At 42.8% G+C, this 18,828-nt stretch overlaps 3 protein-coding genes across 6 annotated transcripts; 2 read left to right on the plus strand and 1 right to left on the minus strand.

The window, feature by feature from the left end:
* Positions 1–127: 127 nt before the first annotated feature.
* ints10 (integrator complex subunit 10) lies at positions 128–7,975 on the plus strand. Of its 4 annotated transcripts, none has more exons than XM_070912760.1 (18): positions 128–256; positions 388–455; positions 547–650; positions 781–920; positions 1,016–1,097; positions 1,193–1,340; positions 2,114–2,296; positions 3,029–3,198; positions 3,332–3,471; positions 3,643–3,796; positions 4,022–4,104; positions 4,470–4,625; positions 5,424–5,532; positions 5,879–5,958; positions 6,151–6,313; positions 6,427–6,520; positions 6,817–6,885; positions 7,392–7,975. In XM_070912760.1, exons 1-18 carry the CDS (start codon positions 128–130, stop codon positions 7,546–7,548), a joined length of 2,229 nt encoding a protein of 742 aa, XP_070768861.1. In that variant the 3' UTR covers positions 7,549–7,975. The 4 variants fall into 4 exon arrangements, with proteins under 4 accessions (XP_070768861.1, XP_070768860.1, XP_070768862.1 ...); XM_070912759.1 differs by having other exon boundaries at positions 1,193–1,333; positions 2,122–2,296; XM_070912761.1 differs by lacking the exon at positions 6,817–6,885 and having other exon boundaries at positions 1,193–1,333; positions 2,122–2,296.
* On the minus strand, positions 7,902–10,531 carry tlr1 (toll-like receptor 1). The gene has a single exon (XM_070912758.1). It carries the CDS (start codon positions 10,529–10,531, stop codon positions 8,132–8,134), a length of 2,400 nt encoding a protein of 799 aa, XP_070768859.1. The 3' UTR covers positions 7,902–8,131.
* Positions 10,532–13,402: 2,871 nt separating this feature from the next.
* Positions 13,403–18,608, plus strand: klb (klotho beta). The gene is made up of 6 exons (XM_070913686.1): positions 13,403–14,167; positions 15,287–15,800; positions 15,890–16,158; positions 16,288–16,544; positions 16,763–17,694; positions 18,193–18,608. Exons 1-6 carry the CDS (start codon positions 13,403–13,405, stop codon positions 18,606–18,608), a joined length of 3,153 nt encoding a protein of 1,050 aa, XP_070769787.1.
* Positions 18,609–18,828: the final 220 nt, after the last annotated feature.

The raw sequence follows: 18,828 nt of genomic DNA on the forward strand, positions 1-18,828 counted from the left end.
AGCTTGCACTTGAAATTTATCCACCGAGACTTGTGCGTGTAGGAGAAACGTATGCAACCATCTCCAGTCTGAACTCTGTGTGGGGTGAACTTGTCGCCTTCGTCACCGAGAGCTCGATTAATATAAAATGTCAGCGCAAAAAGACTGCGAGTTTTTGGTGAAAAGAGCCCGGGAGCTGGTCTCTGATGATCCCTGTGCGGCCAAAGCCTGGCTCATAACTGCCAGAACCCTTTACCCTGCAGATTTCAACATACAGGTAATATTAAGCATGTACCTCAGCTGCTTATAGTCAAACCACTGGCGTTGTATGAATTTCTCTAAATGTATCAGTCAAGCATTATCACGTGTTTGAAATATGTGGATAATTTGATTGACATGTTTTCACAGTATGAAATGTACATCATTGAACGCAATGCAGAGAGGACAGCTTCGGCAGGGAGGCTGCTGTATGACATGTGAGTTACAGTGTACTATCTCTATGGTACTAACGTGAATGTCAGGTGCCCTTTGCTGTTGTCAGTTGTCAATGATTTGTCCATCCTTTAGGTTTATAAACTTTCCAGATCAGCCCATTGTTTGGCGGGAGATCAGTGTCATCACAGCTGCTCTGCGCAGTGACTCTCAGGACAAACATGCACAGTTTCTACGAGGTGAGAGGAGTTCAACTGGCTTTTTAGTATACAGGCCATGCATACTTAAGTATACATTACAGCATCCTTACTGTCAGGAGTGTGATAATAAAGTATGGAGTGTCTATGTGTGTATGTTTGTCTCCCCCAGGATTATTTGAGACACTGCCTGGCCGTGTGCAGTGTGAGATGTTACTGAAAGCCACAGAGCAGTGCTTCAACACTTTGGAGAAGGCAGAGATGCTGCTCCTCCTTCTTAAACGCTTTCCAGAGTCTGTGGTCCAACACGGGGTACGTAATAATAACATGACGCTTGTGTGTAGACATTTGAACCAAGAGTAAATAGCACTAAAACAGTCACTGGTAACATTTTGCCATATGTTTAGGTCAGTCTAGGAGAAACATTGTTGGAGGCGGAGGCATCAGAGAATGTGGAGACTCCTGTCAACTGCTTCAGAAAACTTTTTGGTGAGTGAAACACTTAAAACTTCCTTTTCATTCAGTCACAAAAACCACTCGCGATATTCAATGACTTTCACACCAATTCTTTATTATTATTACAGTGTGTGATGTCCTTCCTTTGGTCATAAACAACATGGACATGCGCTTGCCGGCCAGCCTGATGCACAAGTACATGCTGAAAGCAGCTGAGTTCTACATCGGCTATGTTACCCGTGGACCCTCCCCGGATGTACAGATACAGGGTAAAGCTGCACTGTGCTGATGGTGTTTGTAGGTTTCCACTGTCTGAATGACGCCTTAGCTTGACGCTCTATTGATCCCTCTCGTCTTAATCCACAAAAATCCACAGTACCCCACCGTAAAGTTTAACAGTTTACTTCGGCTCACACACACTTACAAACAAAACGGGTGGTGTTCAAATGTTCAAATGTTCAAAAGTGTCCAAAGTTACAAAATCCGTTAATTCCAAGTACAAATCACCAAGGAGAGGAAAAGAGGGAGAAAGAGGTCAAAAAACCGCGAGGCTCCACTCTCTGCCTGCCTGACTCACTACCCTCAGGTTACCCCCACACCTCCCCCCTCACGGGAGCATCAATTAAGCAATTAAAGGTGCATAGTTACTTGAAAGCACCAAACAGTTACCCACTTTCAAACATTACAATTATCACGTAAATAACATTTTTATCCACTTTGAATAATCCACAAACATTTTAAATGATTAACTTATTACATTATTGCACATATGAACTGAAAATACCTGTAAATAATCTTTCTAATTCCTTCTAAATCAATTAACTTGAATTACTGTAGTTTTACTGTATTTAAATGAACTTAAATTGTTACTTTTTTTAACCTATATCAATGAACTGCATTTAGGCTCCTACTGTGTTCTTTCTTTTCTCTTAAGGCTAATCCAGTGTGATCACTTTAAACCTAAAAACTTCTTCACCTACAATAGGTCCATCTCCATATTTCTTCTATTTACTGCCTGCCTGACTTTTTTTTCTCTTCCTCTTGTTCTTTGTTTCAGGCTCTCAAGAAGGTGGGTCTCTGAAGTCACCCAGTGTGTCCCGTGGCTCCCAGCGGTATGTGATTGACGGCCTGTCGGAAAAGTCGTCAGTGGTAGCAGAGCCTTGGGAGAGGCTGTTGGATATCCTCGCCGTGGTTGGAGCACGCTGCGAGTGGCAGGGAGACAAGGGACAGAGGTAGTCTATCTGTCAGTCAGTCAGTACTGTTTTTCAGGGTTGTTTTGTATTCAGATGACTCTTGTATTACACAATCATTTATTAGGTAGCCTAGCTTAAATGAATGCAGTCTTATACAACAACCCTGCAATGAATCCTACATTCATGAAGGTCATAATTTCAAGGTCAAGGTTTTTTAAGTGTTGTTTTGCTTTATGGTAATTTTGGAGGCTTTGGTTTTGTGGTGTTGTTGAATTGTTCTGTGTTATACTGAGAGGTGGTTCTAATATTTAGTCTACTGTCATTGATATAAGTGGATGATTAGATTTTGCTATCTGCACATATAAGAGACAGAGATGCCCTGCAGGAGTCAGAATAAATCATAATAAAATGTAGTTACGAGGCAGCACATGTTTTCAGTACAATACGTACACAACAGATTGATGTATACTGTAGTGGTGTAGGAATATTCAAGGGTGCTAATTTGCTAGTACCTAATGTACTTTACATTACATTGCAGAATCAGTAATAAACTAGAATCTTAATATTAAATGTACAAAAAATATTAAAATTAAAAGAAACAATTTAATTTGGTGTTAAAAAAATATTCTTTATCAATTATCAATTTAATCACATATTTTTTGCCGTACCTACAGATGTTATATTCACTATATGTTTAGCATTGGCCTTTTGAAGTGGAGTAAAAGTGTTTTTAAACGGGGTGTTTCTTTTTGTGTGTACCTTATGCTCCAGGAGTTATGTGGACATGCTGCAGAGAGTGAAGGAGCTGTGCCGCTACCTGCCTGGTCTGGAAGGCGACACAAGGTCCCGCTGCTGCAGTCAAGTGGTCATCTGCGCTGCGCTCGTCCTCTTCCGCAGCGCCTTCCTCTATGTCTCAGCTGTACAGCCTGCACTGTTCCAGGGTCAGTCTCTGTCTTTGTAAGCACACATAGTTCCCTGTTTGTGCATTTGACTCTAGTTCTTCAGGATATGCATCCCTATTATCTTGTCAATGAAAGCTTAAATGATAAAATGATGTGTTTATGTTTTATGAAGGTGTGAATGCGTTGAGTTCGGGCCCGTGGATCCTTGTGGAGGATTTGAGCTCGGTGTACAATGATGTGGAGGTGGAAAGAGGAGCAGTGAAACATGCACATAAGAAACGCAAAGTGGCAGATGGGAGAGAGAAGACAATGGTGAGGACAGATCAGAAATCCTTCCCATGTTTCTAACTGATTTTTGTGAGAGTCAGATCACTTTTAGTGCGCAAGGTTGTTGTGTATGTAAATAGGTTTTAGTATGTGACTATAGTGTGTTATCCTTGTATCTGCTTTTTTGTTACTCTGTATGTGTGTGTGTCCTTGTAGAGCTCAGATGATGAGGAAGGGTTGGGAAAAGGTCGCGGTCGACACATTTTAGTGAACAAGACTGAGATGCCCAGCTGGTCAGAGACTCTGGAGAGCTTCCGCACAGCGAGGGAAAGCTGGGACCTTCTTCACTCCCACGACGGCCTGGAAACTGGTAAACACCTCCTCTGTCCATGTGTGTTTTTGTTTTATCCACCCAGACAGGGTCCAGTCACTCTGACACAATGTCATGCTTTGGAAACCACAACAGCTGCAGATGGGTTCTTTATAGCTTTTAAAACATTTCTTCACACAGCTTGCTTTATTTCTCTTTAACGAGGGATGAGAGGGAAAACAGTCGTAATCGTTTTATTGTTTTTGTAACATTTCATTTTGATAGAGTTCAAGAAGATCTGTGCCTCTTGGAAGACGGACTGTTGGCTGTGGTTCAGAATATTCCTCTCCGACATGATTATATACCAGGCAAGAAACAGTTATGACGTTTTCGTTTGTGACTAGGCACCTGCTGCCCTTTTTATCTGTGGCCCGTATTTTCTATTTTTCTATTTTATCATTTTATACTGGATTAAATTAAACTTTATTGATCCATGTGGGGTAATGGGAAGAGCAGCAAAGAGCAGGATATAGCAATTCATGTATCTTAATTTATACACTATTTAAAGAATGGGGCAAATAGAGGTTATGAAACATAACACAACTGATGACATCAAGTGAATTGATATATAGAATTGATACAACATACAGTTTTTTCCTAATTGGGAGATATTTATTTATCATGAGTTGTCTGTGACTATATGCTGATTGTGTGTATGCGCGTGTCTCTACAGGGACAGTACCGTAAGGCCCTCTCCAGCCTGCACCAGCTGGCTGCAGTGCAGCAGCCTCAGCCTGGGCAGCAGAGCCCCTCAGGTCAGGCCAGTCTGGAGCACCACAGGGCCCTCATACAGCAGGCCTCCTGCCACTATGCACTGGGAGAGTACAGGGTACACACACACATGCACACACTCACACAAGCACGCTCACACAGCCACACTCTTATACATAAGGTTGGCAGGCGTCAGGAGACATGCATATACAAACATAGGTTGCATGTCTCTTCATTCTTACTTCCCTTTCCCCATTTTTCCATAATCTCAATGCAAACCTGGCTCAAAATATATGGTGTTATACTATTGTATTGTATTTTGCAACATATTGAAACGTGTGATTTACAGTCACTTTATTATTTAATCCCACTTCTGTTGATATCTGTTGTTCTAATCTTGTCTATACTGATGTTTACGTTGCCCTATTCCCTACATAGGAGGTTGTTTTGCTCTGTGTAATCTATAACATCAACTGGCCTGCAGATGGCGTCATACTACAGGTCAATTTTAGAAACACGCAACTCCTGCAGATTTCAGATTCCAGAGAGTCTGTTTCAGACGTTTAGTACAATATAATGCTGACCTTGCTAAATATACTCAACAATTTAACCTTCTGTCTAATTGATATGTAATTTTTTGCTCCAAAGTTATAACACTTATCAAACATTCATACCTAAATTATCTATAAACTTTTCCAGATGTAAGATCTGGTCACCAACAATTCTCAGAAAAGATTTTTAGCCTAGCAAAAAGATATCCATAACGAATGGGCAACATGTGCTTACAACATGATTTAGAAACAAAGTGACAAAATACATTCAGACAACTTATTTTCATGACATTTAGTACCCTTGTGTAATAGTCCTGCTCTGTTTCCACATGTGATGTATGTATTGTTCTGTATCTGTTCATCAGATGGCCTGTGAGAAGCTGCTTGATGTCGTCAGTGGGCTGGTGCCCCCGACTCAAGAACCAACAAAGAACCCAGAGGATCAGTGTAGAGTCAAGACCAAAACAAGGAAAGGTAAACACTTCCTGCTTTTGTAAAACAATGTTCAGTCACTGATTCTGACCCATGAACAGCTTTTACCTTGTTGTGTAAAATTGCTATCTGATATACCTTTTGTATTGAGCGCTAAATGGTTTTATATTTTTGGCAGAAGTGTCCCAAAAATGGTGGCATCGTGTGAGTCTGTATGTTGACAGATTGTTGTGACCAGAAATAACGAAGTTCCCTTTGCTGCTATTCACATATTATTGAGAAATAACAGGCTTTTTTAAACTACTGTTGTTCCTTGATACAGAAATAATATGAATTACATAATCTATCATGTGACAGAGAAATATATAACTGTGACTATCATATCTAGGTAATGACCTGAGATTGCTTCCCTGCACCAGTAAAGCTGTGCTACCTTTCTGTCTCCAGCTGATGCTGGCCTGCTTCAAGGTAAATTCACTAGTGAAGTCTATGGAAATGCATAACTAAATGAAATTCAGGGATTGGAGTCTATGATTTTTATAGTTGGACTGTGATAAGACAATCACTATTTGTGCCGATTACATTTTTCTACATCTAGACTTTTTAGATACTAAACCTTGTATAACCCACTTTCTCTTTTTTCTCATTTTGTCCAATCAGCTCCGTGCCTTCACAGACAGTCGTGACGACCTGTCCCTCGGTCATGTGGTAGTGCTCCTGCAGCATGACTGGCCACAGGGCGAGATGCTGTTTTTAAAGGCAGTGGATAAGATCTGTCAGCAAGGCAGTTTCCAGTATGAGAATTTCTTCAACTATGTGACCAGTATCCTTTTTTGTAACCACGATAGAGCCTGACGAGAATTACAATTACTTTTGTGGTTGTTTGTGTTCTCTGGTCTCGGATGTTAGTTTCCATAAGCTCATGATTGTTGTCAGACATTGACATGCTGGAGGAGTTCGCTTACCTGCGTACTCCAGAAGGGGGGAGGATTCAACTGGAGCTGTTGCCAAATCAGGGAATGCTGATCAAGTAAGCACCTTGCGTCCAGAAACGTTTCAGTTTGCATCGTGATTCTGCACACTCCCGTCCTGTTGCTGTTTTCAAAGAGAACAGTACTGTTGATTGATGATCTAAGCAGACATCGCCTGTGGGGAAAATTGTGCTTTAAACTGAAAATGTTGTTAACGGAGTGGACATTAGAAAGACAAAGGGGTTTATGGTAAAAATAAAACTTTGATCAAACTCCTTCATTCATTGCTGTAGAAGTTAAGACACTTGAATGCACCCTCACTGACTGAGAGTTGTTGAATGTTGCTGTCCCTCAGGAACCCTAGTCCCGCCCTGGGGGTGGAGTTAAATACCCTTCTGCTACAAGGGGTGCAGACGATGGACAGGTACCCCAGGCCCCTCCTCCCACAGTCCCATCCCTCCCCCACACCAGTCACCCTCACTTCATTCCCAACTTCAAGGCTTGTCATCCCCCCAGTTTTGATTTGGGCCTGTCATTTTCCATCAAGAGTTAGTTGTTCTTTGATTTCCTGTTGGCGTTTGTTTTCTTTGAGCCATTGCTCGTCTTTCTATGGTCATCACTGTTGTTGTTGTTATTTGAGGATGATGTTGGTCTTGTCGTGCAGTCAATTTAGTTTTTTTCATAACACTTGATCTCATTTCATTTGTGGACATGTTTTATGTGGTTTTTATTTATGATGATGAAACTTTTGTTGTGTAATCTTGACTGGCTGATTTACGTACGTAAGGAGAAAGTAACGTGCTGTTTCCATGATTTTGTCTTTTTTGCATAGATCTCAGTCTCTCTGTTTATGGTAAATCATCTCCTAATAATACATTTCTGTCCATATGTATGTTTGTGTTTATTTTTTTATCCATTTATTTTTTTCAGACACCACACAGTGACTCGTGGAATCACCAAAGGAGTGAAGGAAGACTTCCGTCTGGCCATGGAGAGGCAGGTGTCGCGTTGTGGAGAGAACCTGTTCACTGTGCTTCATCGCTTCTGCATCAATGAGAAAATCATCATCATCCAGTCTCTTCCTTGACACCTGGCCTTTGACTTTTGAATCTTTTCATAGTTGACATTCTGGGCACAGTTTTAATGCAGCTGGACTGACTTTATGACCCCAACAGCGTCTCTCAGCACTGGACACATGTCTCGCTCTAAAAGTGGATCTCTCCTCTCAGAGAGTTGGAGAGAATACTGGTTTTCTGAATATACGGTGCTCATGCAGTTTTGTATGTATGTGTGTAGTGTTCTGCTTTACCGGTGTTAACCACAACATGTGGTCTTTGAGGGTTAACCACATTTAAGTGGTTTAACTATATTGTTGACTCCCACATTTTGTGGGATATCAACAAAAGTCAAATACCAACAAAAGAAAAAAGTGCATTTTTGATATAAAAAAAAAAGTTTATTGTTTTTGTTACAAACTCATCACATTGTTAGTTTATATGAATGTTTCCATTAAATGTCCTCTAAATGATTTAAAGAAGTTGACTTTTTATTATATGATTTATTACAAGCTAACAAGAATAATCAGTTCTTGTTTTTACTCCTACTGCATTCCCTCATGAAAACTTTCCCATCAGTCCCATTTACACTTCCTCTTCCTCTTTAGGTCTTCCTCAACAGTCACTCCAGTTCTGTGCATTTGGCAGTTCCTCCTGTAGGGCAGCTCTGAGGTTAGCCCAGAACAGCCTGTGCTTGGCCCTGTCCTGAGGCCACTCCAAATATGTGTGCCGGCCCATCATGGACTTCAGCTGGTAGTACTTGGATGGGATCAGGTATTGAGGCAGAGGCTCAAGCAGCACCAGCACAACGCTGTCCGAGCCCTGAGCGAGGCGTTGGTGGCTGGCAAAGTACAGCTCGTAATGGCACCACTCGCTCTTGACGAAGTGAGCAGAGAGCACAAACACGGAGCGTCGGCTTTTCTCCACACAGGTGATGATGTTCTGGATGATCGTCTTTCCTGGCACAAAGTCCTTCTCATGATGGCTGATTTGGAGCCCTCCTGCAGGGCCTTCAAGGTTGGGTAGGAGGGAATTGTGCACCCACTCTGCATCATGCTGGCTGTAAGACACAAAAGCATGAAACTCAACACCCATCAGATCTTCAGGTCGAACTTGTCGACTTCTTGCGCGATGTTTGGCTCTGGTCCACTGCCAGATCATGCCCATGTACCAGGGAACATCCAAATGATAGCACAGAGTCACAACTGCGATAATCAATATCACTGCTGGGCACAAGATGGTGGCAGCTAGAAGGCCAACATCACAGGAGACCTCTGGGATCCAAATGTCTCTCAAGGTGGAGTCTCTCACAGCCTCTGGGTAGGTGCAGTAATAGTCCATTGGCCAGCTCAACAATTCAATTCCTGTGTGACTTTTCTTCTTTTCAGACTTGATGCCAAGACTTATGAAACTCCTCAGAGCGCAGGTGCAGGTGAAGGGGTTGGAACTGACATCCAGGGTTTTCAGTTTGGGGCAGCTTTCCAGCTTGCTCACAGACGGGGCATGAAGGGAATTCGACTGGAGCATTAGCTCATTCAGTACGGGGAAACCGTTACATACTGGCAGGTCCCGCAGCCTGTTAGCATTTAGATTCAGAGATGAAAGGTTTTCCAGTTTCAAGATGGATGAAGGTACTACAGAAATCTGGTTGTTCTGGAGGTTCAGTGTCTCTGTTCCTTTTGGTAGACATGTAAAAACCGAGTCTTTCAGACCATTAGAAGACAGAGTCATATTGGTGATGTTGGGTGGCCAGACACATCCTTCCAAACCATCATAAACCAGGGAATTGAGGCTGAGGTCCAGATGTTGCAGGGACTTCATGTATTGCACACGTTTGCTCAGCAACTGAAGGCTCTTGAGATTGTTGCCGACCAGAATCAATTTCCTCACGTTATCCAGATTCTCACATTCACGAATGTCTTGACCCTCCACTCTGGAGAAGATGGAGTCAGATAGAGCGCCAAAGGAGAAGTCCAGCTGGAGGATATGACTCTGCGACTTCGGGCATGTCATGTGTATGATTGAAGTCTCAACGATCGCTAAACTCTCCACTGGCAAGTTGATAAAAAAGTTGTATACAGCCTCCTGTGAAAAGAAGAAAGACTTCACCACCGCCCTTATGGCCGTGAAGGACTTCATTTTGGATGTCTTGATCACATCAGTGTCTTTATAGGGCAATTTGTACATGGCCACATCGGAGGCGGTCAGATGGGTAATAGAAGTATGCAGAACCACATTTACATAGTGCGTTAAGTCTGGCCAGTCGATTGATATGTTGGTGAGATAAAGATGAGATGTGTGGATTTCTGCTCTCTCTCTCAGCTGCTCACTTAGGTCTTTGTAGCCACCACTCAAATTCATCATCTCCACTTCAACAAAGAGTGACAGAGCATCAGCAAACAGATCGTGGTCCATTCTTTGGTTAGTAGTGAAAGCTATCTGAAGCCTTTGAGCATGAACATCCTTCAGGCTGCCTGCTTCATAACCCAGTTCATCCTCCAGGGAAAGGGTCAGTGTACGTAGCTTCACTTCAGCAATGTTCTTGAAATCACCCATACTGATGTTTTTTGCACCAAGTGCCAATCTCTCCAGTTTTACCAGGGAACTGAACTCACTCCCCAGTGTCATTGTGAGAAACTTGTTGAAGGTCAAATTTAGTACCCGAAGGTTCTCTGTGTGGAGCAGGTACCGCTGACCCGACAGGTTCTTCAGCCTGTTGTGTGACAGGTCTAGATCCTCCAGGAGCGGCGTGTCGAGGAACGTCTCTGAATCGATCTGCTCCAAACTATTCCACGAAATGTTGAGGAACATCAGGATGGTGACGTTTTCAAAGTCTCCACAGTGAAGTTGCTGTATGTGGTTGCACGAAAGGTCTAAAAACTCAACCGTCTGTGGCAGGTCTCTTGGGACAGAGGAGAGGTTTTTGGATGAGCGGTCTACGAAGTTGTCAGGGGATGAAGCACTCAGTCCAACCAACATGGCTGCCGCCCAGAGGGCAGCGGTCGCAGGCCTCATTGTTTTCCTGGATAAAAGTAAGGAAATAAACATCTATGTTATTATTGATACATACACAGTTACCGGTTTATTGTGTACACACAGCTGAAACTAGTGCAGTCCTGCAATAAATCCTACGAAGGTTATAAAGTTCATGGCCATTTTGAAGGATGTAGATTGTGTTGCTGTTTAATTGTATTGAATTATACAGAGAGGTGTTATTTAGCCTACCCTCATTGATATAATGACAAAATAATAGAAACAAATAGTAATGGACCAAATAGTCAGTCTACACCTGTCTAAGGTCTAACAGTTTCAACACAACTGAACGTTGTAATGTTCATGAAGGGAGGATTTATTGCAGGACTGTTGCATTAGACTGCATTAGTTACAGCTAGGTGTACCTAATAAACAGTGTTTATACAGTGTATGTAATTTGTCTTTAGTTTGAAAATGAAATGCCTTCGATCATTCATGAGGTTAGGGTTACACATGCATGCACACGTCCCACAACAAAGTTAAAAGCAGATTTTAATTTCTTCAAATCAATAGTCATGTAAATACTGAAGTGAGCAAATGCATTAGATTTTATAGTTTCAAACATTATGTTTGTGTGTGTTGAACGGTGTAATCTAAATATTCTGCTATGAGTGCACATATTGTAAGTCACTTTGGATAAAAGTTAAAAATGAATGTAATGTAATAATGTAAAATACATATTTTGGTCACACTGACATCTCAATCTGAATAGACCATTGTGGTAAAATAACATTTTGAATAAATTACATAAAACCCTAAATAAATAAAGTAAAACAGAATCCAACCTCTATACAGTATATAGACAGACAAAAGAGTGCACTAACCTGTACTGTACTGTACGATGGATTTAATATGTTGTTGACATGTTGCAGTCATATATGAATCATATATGAATACTCTCCAAGTGGACAGTCTAAATAAGTAGTTAATAAGGTATTTGTGCTCAGTCTTTAAGCCTATAAAAATGTCTCGGTTGCAGTTCAAAATGTCTTAAATGTTGAAAAGATGTGCCAAAAAAGTGCCCCAACAAACAAAAACGTCAAAAGATCTTGATCAAAAGACAATCATCAGGTCTGAAGACAGTCAGAGGGTCTGCTTCTGTTATGCTCATTTGTTTTTCTGATACAACCTCTGCCCATCTTACGGTAAATAACAGTGCTGAGAGGATACAGACGGGGAAATGAAAGCAATTCTCTCATGTACATCCTCTTTTCACTTCCCTTTTATTTACTGTACAGAGCTTTTTACTGAAGGAGATTACTGAATTTGAGATACTTTCTTATTCCATGATTTTTTTGTTAAATAAAACTATGTCAATATGTATGTAGTATTACAAGTATTAAACTCTACTCAGTTTTTCTGATTTAAATGTATTTAGTTTGAATCTACTCTTTTTGTGCTCTTATTAATTAAGTGGACTGTGTTTAAAAGATGTCAATCCTCTGTCTTAAAGAGTTTGAATCATTTACACAAAGAACTAAGAGCAACTGAATATTTACTGCGTAATGTGTATGTGTGTAATATGTCCTCAGGGTGTTGTGAGTTGCATGAATGACACATTTGAAATGCAGCTCAGTGTTCTGAAGGCGTCTTTTCTGTAGTATCTTAGCGACCACACTGAGGTCAGTCTGGGTGGCGAATGACCATTTCCCAACTCAATTAACTTATCCCACTAATGCCTTGAAGCAGAGTGTATCCTGGGCAACTCCACTGTTTACTCGAGACGGCTGTAGACACTGCCTTTAATGAAGGAGGGTGAGGAAAGGGTTTTTTGAATGGCTTTGACCTGTTTTATTGTGATTAGGAGGCTTTATCAAATACAGTCACACAAACACACACGCACACACTTCCCAGCAATGTTTTTAGTCCAGCAGCACTGCTGTTTCCTGGGGTCAGTGACTGTTTCTCATACAGCAAGTGGAGCTAAATTGAATAAGGTCATATGAGCTGGTGTCACTGTTCTCACCTGGCGTGGTTTGATTAAATCTTGGAAGATCACTGCAGAGGTGCTTAGCAGCTTCTGGCCATGAGACAACACAGAAAAGCTTGTTTGTTTTTGTTTTGTTTTTTTCAGTTTCAGGCTGCGCTACATTTTATAGACTTTTTCAATGAATGTGTTGAACATGTGAATTGATATTGGAAAACAAAATCCATTTACTCAAATGTGAAACTTCTTAATTTAAGAGGGAAATAAATCTGTATGTGTTTGTTGGAAACAGATAGACCGCTACTGAACTACTTCTTATGGAGCTAAGATCAGAGTACAAGCTAATTATTGACACCAGAACGTTCTTTACAGCAATCAGCAGCATGTTTAGGGCTCTCTCTCTCTCTCTCTCTCTCTCTCTCTCTCTCTCTCTCTCTCTCTCTCTCTCTCTCTCTCTCTCTCTCTCTCTCTCTCTCTCTGTGTCCTCACAGGAATACCTCAGTAATATCCTCTTAAGTGTTTGGTCCTCTCTTTCAAAGCCTCTTTTTTATATATAATTGAAGGATGATGGAGTGTTTTGGGAATCACAGGTGAAAACAATTCAGCAGAAAGTTGACAAAAGTATAGCGAATATGAGTCAACCTTTGTATGTGTGAACATTATGTGGTAGGGAGGGGCTGAGTGGGAGCACAAGTACACTGAGGGAGAGATAGGGAAGTCTGACCAGGTTGTCAGATGGATATTGCAGCACCTCGAAGCTTCAGATGTTCCTCTCTCCTGGCTGGGATCATTCTCTTCCCTCCTCCACCATCATGGATCTCTTGTTTGTCACAAGAGGATTTATGATATTGAACGGAGCAGTCGCTCTGACTGACACCATCCATGCCCCTCAAGAGGATTTCTGAAACAAGATAGACTCCTTCAATATGCTGAACCATCCGTCACCTCCCACACGTCAGTGGCTCTTACTTTCCCTCCTGTTGTTGGTGTGTGGTTGGAATAAGGCAGCCTGTTCTCTTGGGGAGGGCAGGAAGATTTGGCAGCAGCCCAAGCCGGACCCCATCATCAAAGACCAGTCTTTCCTTCATGACTCCTTCCCTTCAGGATTCCTTTGGGGTTCGGGGACGTCTGCCTTCCAGACAGAGGGAGCCTGGGATCAGGGGGGGAAAGGTCCATCCGTCTGGGACCATTTCACCCACTCCACTTTTGGGGCTAATTTGGCAACCGAGACTGCCAATGTGGCTAGTGACAGCTACACTCGCTGGGAAGAGGATGTGGAGGCACTAGAGTATCTCGGTATAAGATCATACTCTTTCTCTCTCTCCTGGCCCAGACTCTTTCCCGATGGGAATGCCAGAGGTCAGCCCAACAAAGCTGCTGTGGAGCACTACAGCTGCCTCATAGAGAGGCTTCTGGAAAAGGAAATTGAGCCCATCGTCACTCTTCATCACTGGGACCTGCCACAAGTCCTACAGGAGCACTATGGAGGCTGGAAAAATGACACACTGGTGGGACTGTTCGAGGAATATGCTGCATTTTGTTTCCACGCATTTGGGAGCCGTGTTAGGTACTGGCTCACAATGCACAATCCATACCTGGTGGCTGTACAGGGGTATGGAACAGGCGTGCACGCTCCTGGAGAAACAGGGGGTCCCGCTGGCTCTCTCATTGTGGCCCACAACCTAATCAGGGTAAGTTAGACAGGGTCAGTTGATTAATGTGAGTCTGTAGATGAATATAGTCTGTTGTTATACTGTGCTTTATCCGCCTGGGCTGTAAACGACAGTACATGAAGAAATCCTCTAATGATATAGACTGCGAACTTTGAACTTCTGCGGCTACATCAGTTTATGATGGTCAATGAATGTTTGCATCCTCCAAATGATTTTGAAGTCACATGACAGTGGAGGAAGCATAGAATGCAATTAAATCAATAAAAACGATGAAGTTTGATTTATTGCTTTGTAACATATAACTGGTGCAGCCAAATGCAAAGCCTTAATGCTCACTTCTTATTGTATCTCCTGGCTGACGAGTTGATCATATTTTATTCTGACAGGTTTGTGATCAGTAAACAGGACACTTAAAGAGACATTGAGGTCAAAGTCCAACACATCAGCACTTTTGCGCTGGAGGGAAACAGTGTGTGACAGGAAGTCATGGAGATATGCTTCATTAATAATCACTTATGTTTATGCAGGCCAGCACAGATGGTATGTGTACAGCTAACACTGCGCAGATAACATGAGCAAATAATAATTCTCTGGTCCCTAAAAGATTTCTTTTGATTGCTCTATTACTTACGTTAAGCAGGTTATGTCTTTGATTTATCTGTTTGTTAGCACTATATCTCAAAAATATATACCACTTTGAATGAAAGTTTGTGGAAAATGAGCTCAAATCAAGATGAACTACTGCATTTACAGTACTTAAATGAATACAATCCATTACATGATTGTCTTTCACCCTGTCATTTAATGGAGATCTGGATCCAGATGTGTATTAAACATTTGTAAAAGTTTTCTATCATTAAAATAAGGTGCAGATATGAGAGAGTGCTTTAAAGTTTTGCTGTGTTTAAAAAGCATGATAGGCCTCTTTCACTGCAGACACTAACAGTGAGACAGTGAGCTAGCATACACAATACCAGAACCCTGAAACTGAAGCTAAATGGAATTCAGCCATCATTGATTTAGTTACCTGTGCTTTTCCTACTGTGACATCCAAATGTCTTCTGTGAAAAAGGCCTGCTGTGATTGTGCAGACTGCAGTACAGTGCATCATAATACTGTGTCTGCTGTGATTTCCAGGCACACGCCAAAGCATGGCACACCTACAACACCCACTTCCGTCCAACTCAGAAGGGTAAAGTATCCATTGTTTTGGGATCCCACTGGGTTGAGCCTCAAAGAGGCCAAGCCACAGCTGCTAATGTTGAGCTTTGCCAGCAGTCAATAGAGGCTGTCCTTGGATGGTTTGCCAACCCCATCTTTGGTGATGGGGACTACCCAGCCTCTTTAAAAATCAAGCATGGGGCCCTCCTGCCTACATTCTCCCACGAGGAGAAGCTCTGGGTGCAGACAACAGCTGACTTTTTTGCTCTGTCCTTTGGGCCCAACAACCTCCGTCTGGGCCGGAGCCTGGTTCAGTATGGGCAGACTGTGGCCCCAGACCTGAGGCGCTTACTGGGCTGGATAAAGCTGGAGTATGGGGACCCGAGGGTGCTGGTAGCAGAGGGAAGCTGGTTTTCTGAGGCCAGTGTGGGAAAGGAGGACACGGTGGCCATTTACCTAATGAAGAGGTTTATCAATCAGATCCTGCAAGGTACAAATAGAAGTGAAAAGAGCAAACAAATAAAATTTAGACAATGTAATGAAGTCAGCAAAAAACAATACTGGTGTTTTCTTTTACAGCTATCAAGTTTGATGGTGTGCAGGTGTTTGGCTACTCCGCATGGTCATTAGTGGATGGTTTTGAGTGGAATTATGCCTTCACTGTTAGGCGAGGCCTTTTCTACATCGACTTCAGCCAACCAAACCGACCCAGGACCCCCAAGACCACTGCTCAGTACTACAGGCGTGTTGTTGCTGACAATGGTTTCCCCAGTGATGAAACCTCCAGAGAGATCAAAGGCCGTTTCCCCTGTGAATTTCACTGGGGTATTGCTGACTCCACTTTACAGGTAAGAAGAGAGATAATCCCAGAAGATGAGAGAGTGATTTTACAGTGAAAACTGCTAAATGAATGGCTATATTCACCCTGATTTTCTTGTCATGTCTTGTCATGTTTCATGTCTTTTCTGTTATTGCAGGTTCAGTTCTACCCTTTCTCACCACAGTTTACTGACCCCCATTTGTACAGCTGGAACCTGACAGGAGACGGATCATTGCGTCCAGTCCCAGGGGTGATGATCCACACCAGACGTGCCCAGTGTACTGACTACTTGGCCATTCGTGGTCACCTTCGCCTGTTTGCATCCACTGGGGCATCTCACTACCGCTTCGCCCTGAATTGGTCTCTGATTTTACCCCAGGGAGACCTCTCTAATGTGAACACAGAAGCTCTGAGGTAGAAATACACAAACACACAGACATCTATTTCTGTTACCAAATTCAGCCCAATTTGAGTTCAATGCAATTAAATCCAAAAGCATAACATAACCTGATCCATACCATAGATTTTAGTCAGATTCAGATAACTTTAGAGAAGATATCTGACTCAGTCTCTCTTTGTGTCTACACACATTAACTCCTGATCCTGTTTCACATTGATGTTACATCTAAAAGGTACTACCGCTGTGTCCTGACCGAGCTCAAGAAGCTGGACCTGCAGGCTGTCATTATTCTCTACTACCCCACACACAGAGCTCCAAATCTGGGCTTGCCTGGGCCACTGCATGCCTCTGGTGGTTGGCTCAACTACAGCACCGTGGAGGCCTTTCAGGAATACGCAGCACTGTGCTACCAGCAACTGGGGTCCTGGGTACCGTACTGGATCACCATCAATGAGCCAAACAGACTGGTAGATGATTATTCCAGTGGGAAAGAGAAGCATCAGGCAGCTCATAACCTTCTTTTGGCTCACGCAAAAGCCTGGAGGCTGTATGAGAGGGAACACTATAGTCAACAGAGAGCACTGGTGTCACTCGCATTACATGCCGACTGGGCTGAACCTGCAAACCCCTTCCTGGACTCACATACGGCAGCAACACAGAGATTCCTTTTGTTTGAACTTGGTCGCTTCTTAGACCCATTGCTGGGGACTAGATATGAGGAGAAGCATAGCAAGGGGGATTACCCGCAAGAAATGAAGGCATACCTGGAGGAGAGAGCTCGGGTCATGGGCCTCCCTGGATCCCCTCTTCCTAGCTTTACTGAGACTGAGAGGGAGGAGCTGAGAGGGACATTGAGTTTTATTGCCCTGAACCATTTCACCACCCGTTTGGTCTCTCCATATCCCCACACACAGACCAATTTTCAGCAGGAACAACCCCCTGATCATGGCTGCCTCACCCTTTCTGATCCCACCTGGCTGTCCTCCAGTCTGGGGCAGGCTCTTGTACCCTGGGGCCTGCGGAAGATCCTGAACTGGGTGAGCCAGAGATATGGAAGGGCTCTGCCTATCATTGTCACAGCCAGTGGGGTTGATGACCAGGCTCCTGTGGAGGACAAACTCAGGCAACACTTTCTCAGGAGTTATCTGCAGGAGGCCTCCAAAGGTAAGGCATGCATTTCAGATCCTTCATCTCCAGCAGTCTGCTAATATGTAATGTTTCTCTCAAACCCACAATGTTTTGTGAGATAATTCTTTGGTAGGAACAAAATGGACCTCTGCAGTGTTCAGGATGTTGAGACAGAGGCAAAGCTCAGCAGGCAATACAGGTTTTATGACCATATTGCATCCTACTATAAAAACCAGACTTAATGAGAAAACATGACGATCATAAAAAGAGGGAGGAGGGGAGAGAAAAACATTACAGTGACAGTGTTGATCAGTGTTGTGTTCATATTTTGCCCTTTATGGCCCTAGCTCACCTACATTTGCACACGTGCTGTTTTCTAACATGGGCATATATTCTTAACATTTGTTTGTTCCTCTTAATTGTGAAATACATTATATCTGGTATTCATATTGCTTGAATAGGAGGAGGAACTGGAGAGTCGATGAGTGATCCTTATCTCATATTTCTCTTTTATTATATTTGTTCATTCTCCAGCTCATCATTTAGATGGCGTCAACCTGCAGGGCTTCTACGTGTGGAAGCTGCAAGATCGACACGTCCCTCAGTTTGGCCTCTACACCTCAACCCACCACCAATCCAAAGCCAAAGCCTCGATTGCCGTCTTCAAAGAAATCATCACTCGTGGCGGCTTCCCCGAGGATAACACCACGCAGACCTGCAAGTTTAGTGAGCTGCATGAATCTTGCTCTGTATGCGCATGGATGTTCAAGAACAAAGCGATGCTGGTCTTCGGAGGTTGCCTCCTAATAACATCTGTTATGTTAGTGGCACTTGTCATCTTCGTCATCATCACCAAGAGAAATCAAACAAGAGGCAGGAGGAGGGGGATGAACAGGAGGAGAAGAAGGGAAGCAGTCCCTGTGTGCTCATGTCCACCTCTTAAGTGCTGACTGTAGAGACTCTGTAATGTGTAGCAAACAAACTGTGTGTCACTCATTGACAGAAAAGAGCAATCATATATAATTGTGTCTGGTTCAATAATGCTTGTATGTGAACATGAGACAAATGTGTGATCAGTTTACCAACAATTACTGTCAGGAGAATGTGTCTCCATCCATTTTACTGTAATAACAGGTTATTTAGATGGAGGGGGATCCGTTAGAATTGTAA

The sequence above is a fragment of the Enoplosus armatus genome, chromosome 10 (assembly GCF_043641665.1).
Source record: "Enoplosus armatus isolate fEnoArm2 chromosome 10, fEnoArm2.hap1, whole genome shotgun sequence".
In the NCBI taxonomy this organism is placed as follows: Eukaryota; Metazoa; Chordata; class Actinopteri; order Centrarchiformes; family Enoplosidae; genus Enoplosus; species Enoplosus armatus.

Excerpts from the sequence above, each read along its gene's own strand:
- ints10 (XM_070912760.1), top strand. The coding sequence starts at position 128 with ATGTCAGCGCAAAAAGACTGCGAGTTTTTGGTGAAAAGAGCCCGGGAG. Across the intron at positions 3,472-3,642 it reads ATGGGAGAGAGAAGACAATG|AGCTCAGATGATGAGGAAGG; the intron begins GTGAGGACAGAT and ends GTGTCCTTGTAG. Across the intron at positions 5,959-6,150 it reads TGATGCTGGCCTGCTTCAAG|CTCCGTGCCTTCACAGACAG; the intron begins GTAAATTCACTA and ends TTGTCCAATCAG.
- tlr1 (XM_070912758.1), bottom strand. The coding sequence starts at position 10,531 with ATGAGGCCTGCGACCGCTGCCCTCTGGGCGGCAGCCATGTTGGTTGGA.
- klb (XM_070913686.1), top strand. The coding sequence starts at position 13,403 with ATGCTGAACCATCCGTCACCTCCCACACGTCAGTGGCTCTTACTTTCC. Across the intron at positions 14,168-15,286 it reads TGGCCCACAACCTAATCAGG|GCACACGCCAAAGCATGGCA; the intron begins GTAAGTTAGACA and ends TGTGATTTCCAG. Across the intron at positions 16,545-16,762 it reads GTGAACACAGAAGCTCTGAG|GTACTACCGCTGTGTCCTGA; the intron begins GTAGAAATACAC and ends TACATCTAAAAG.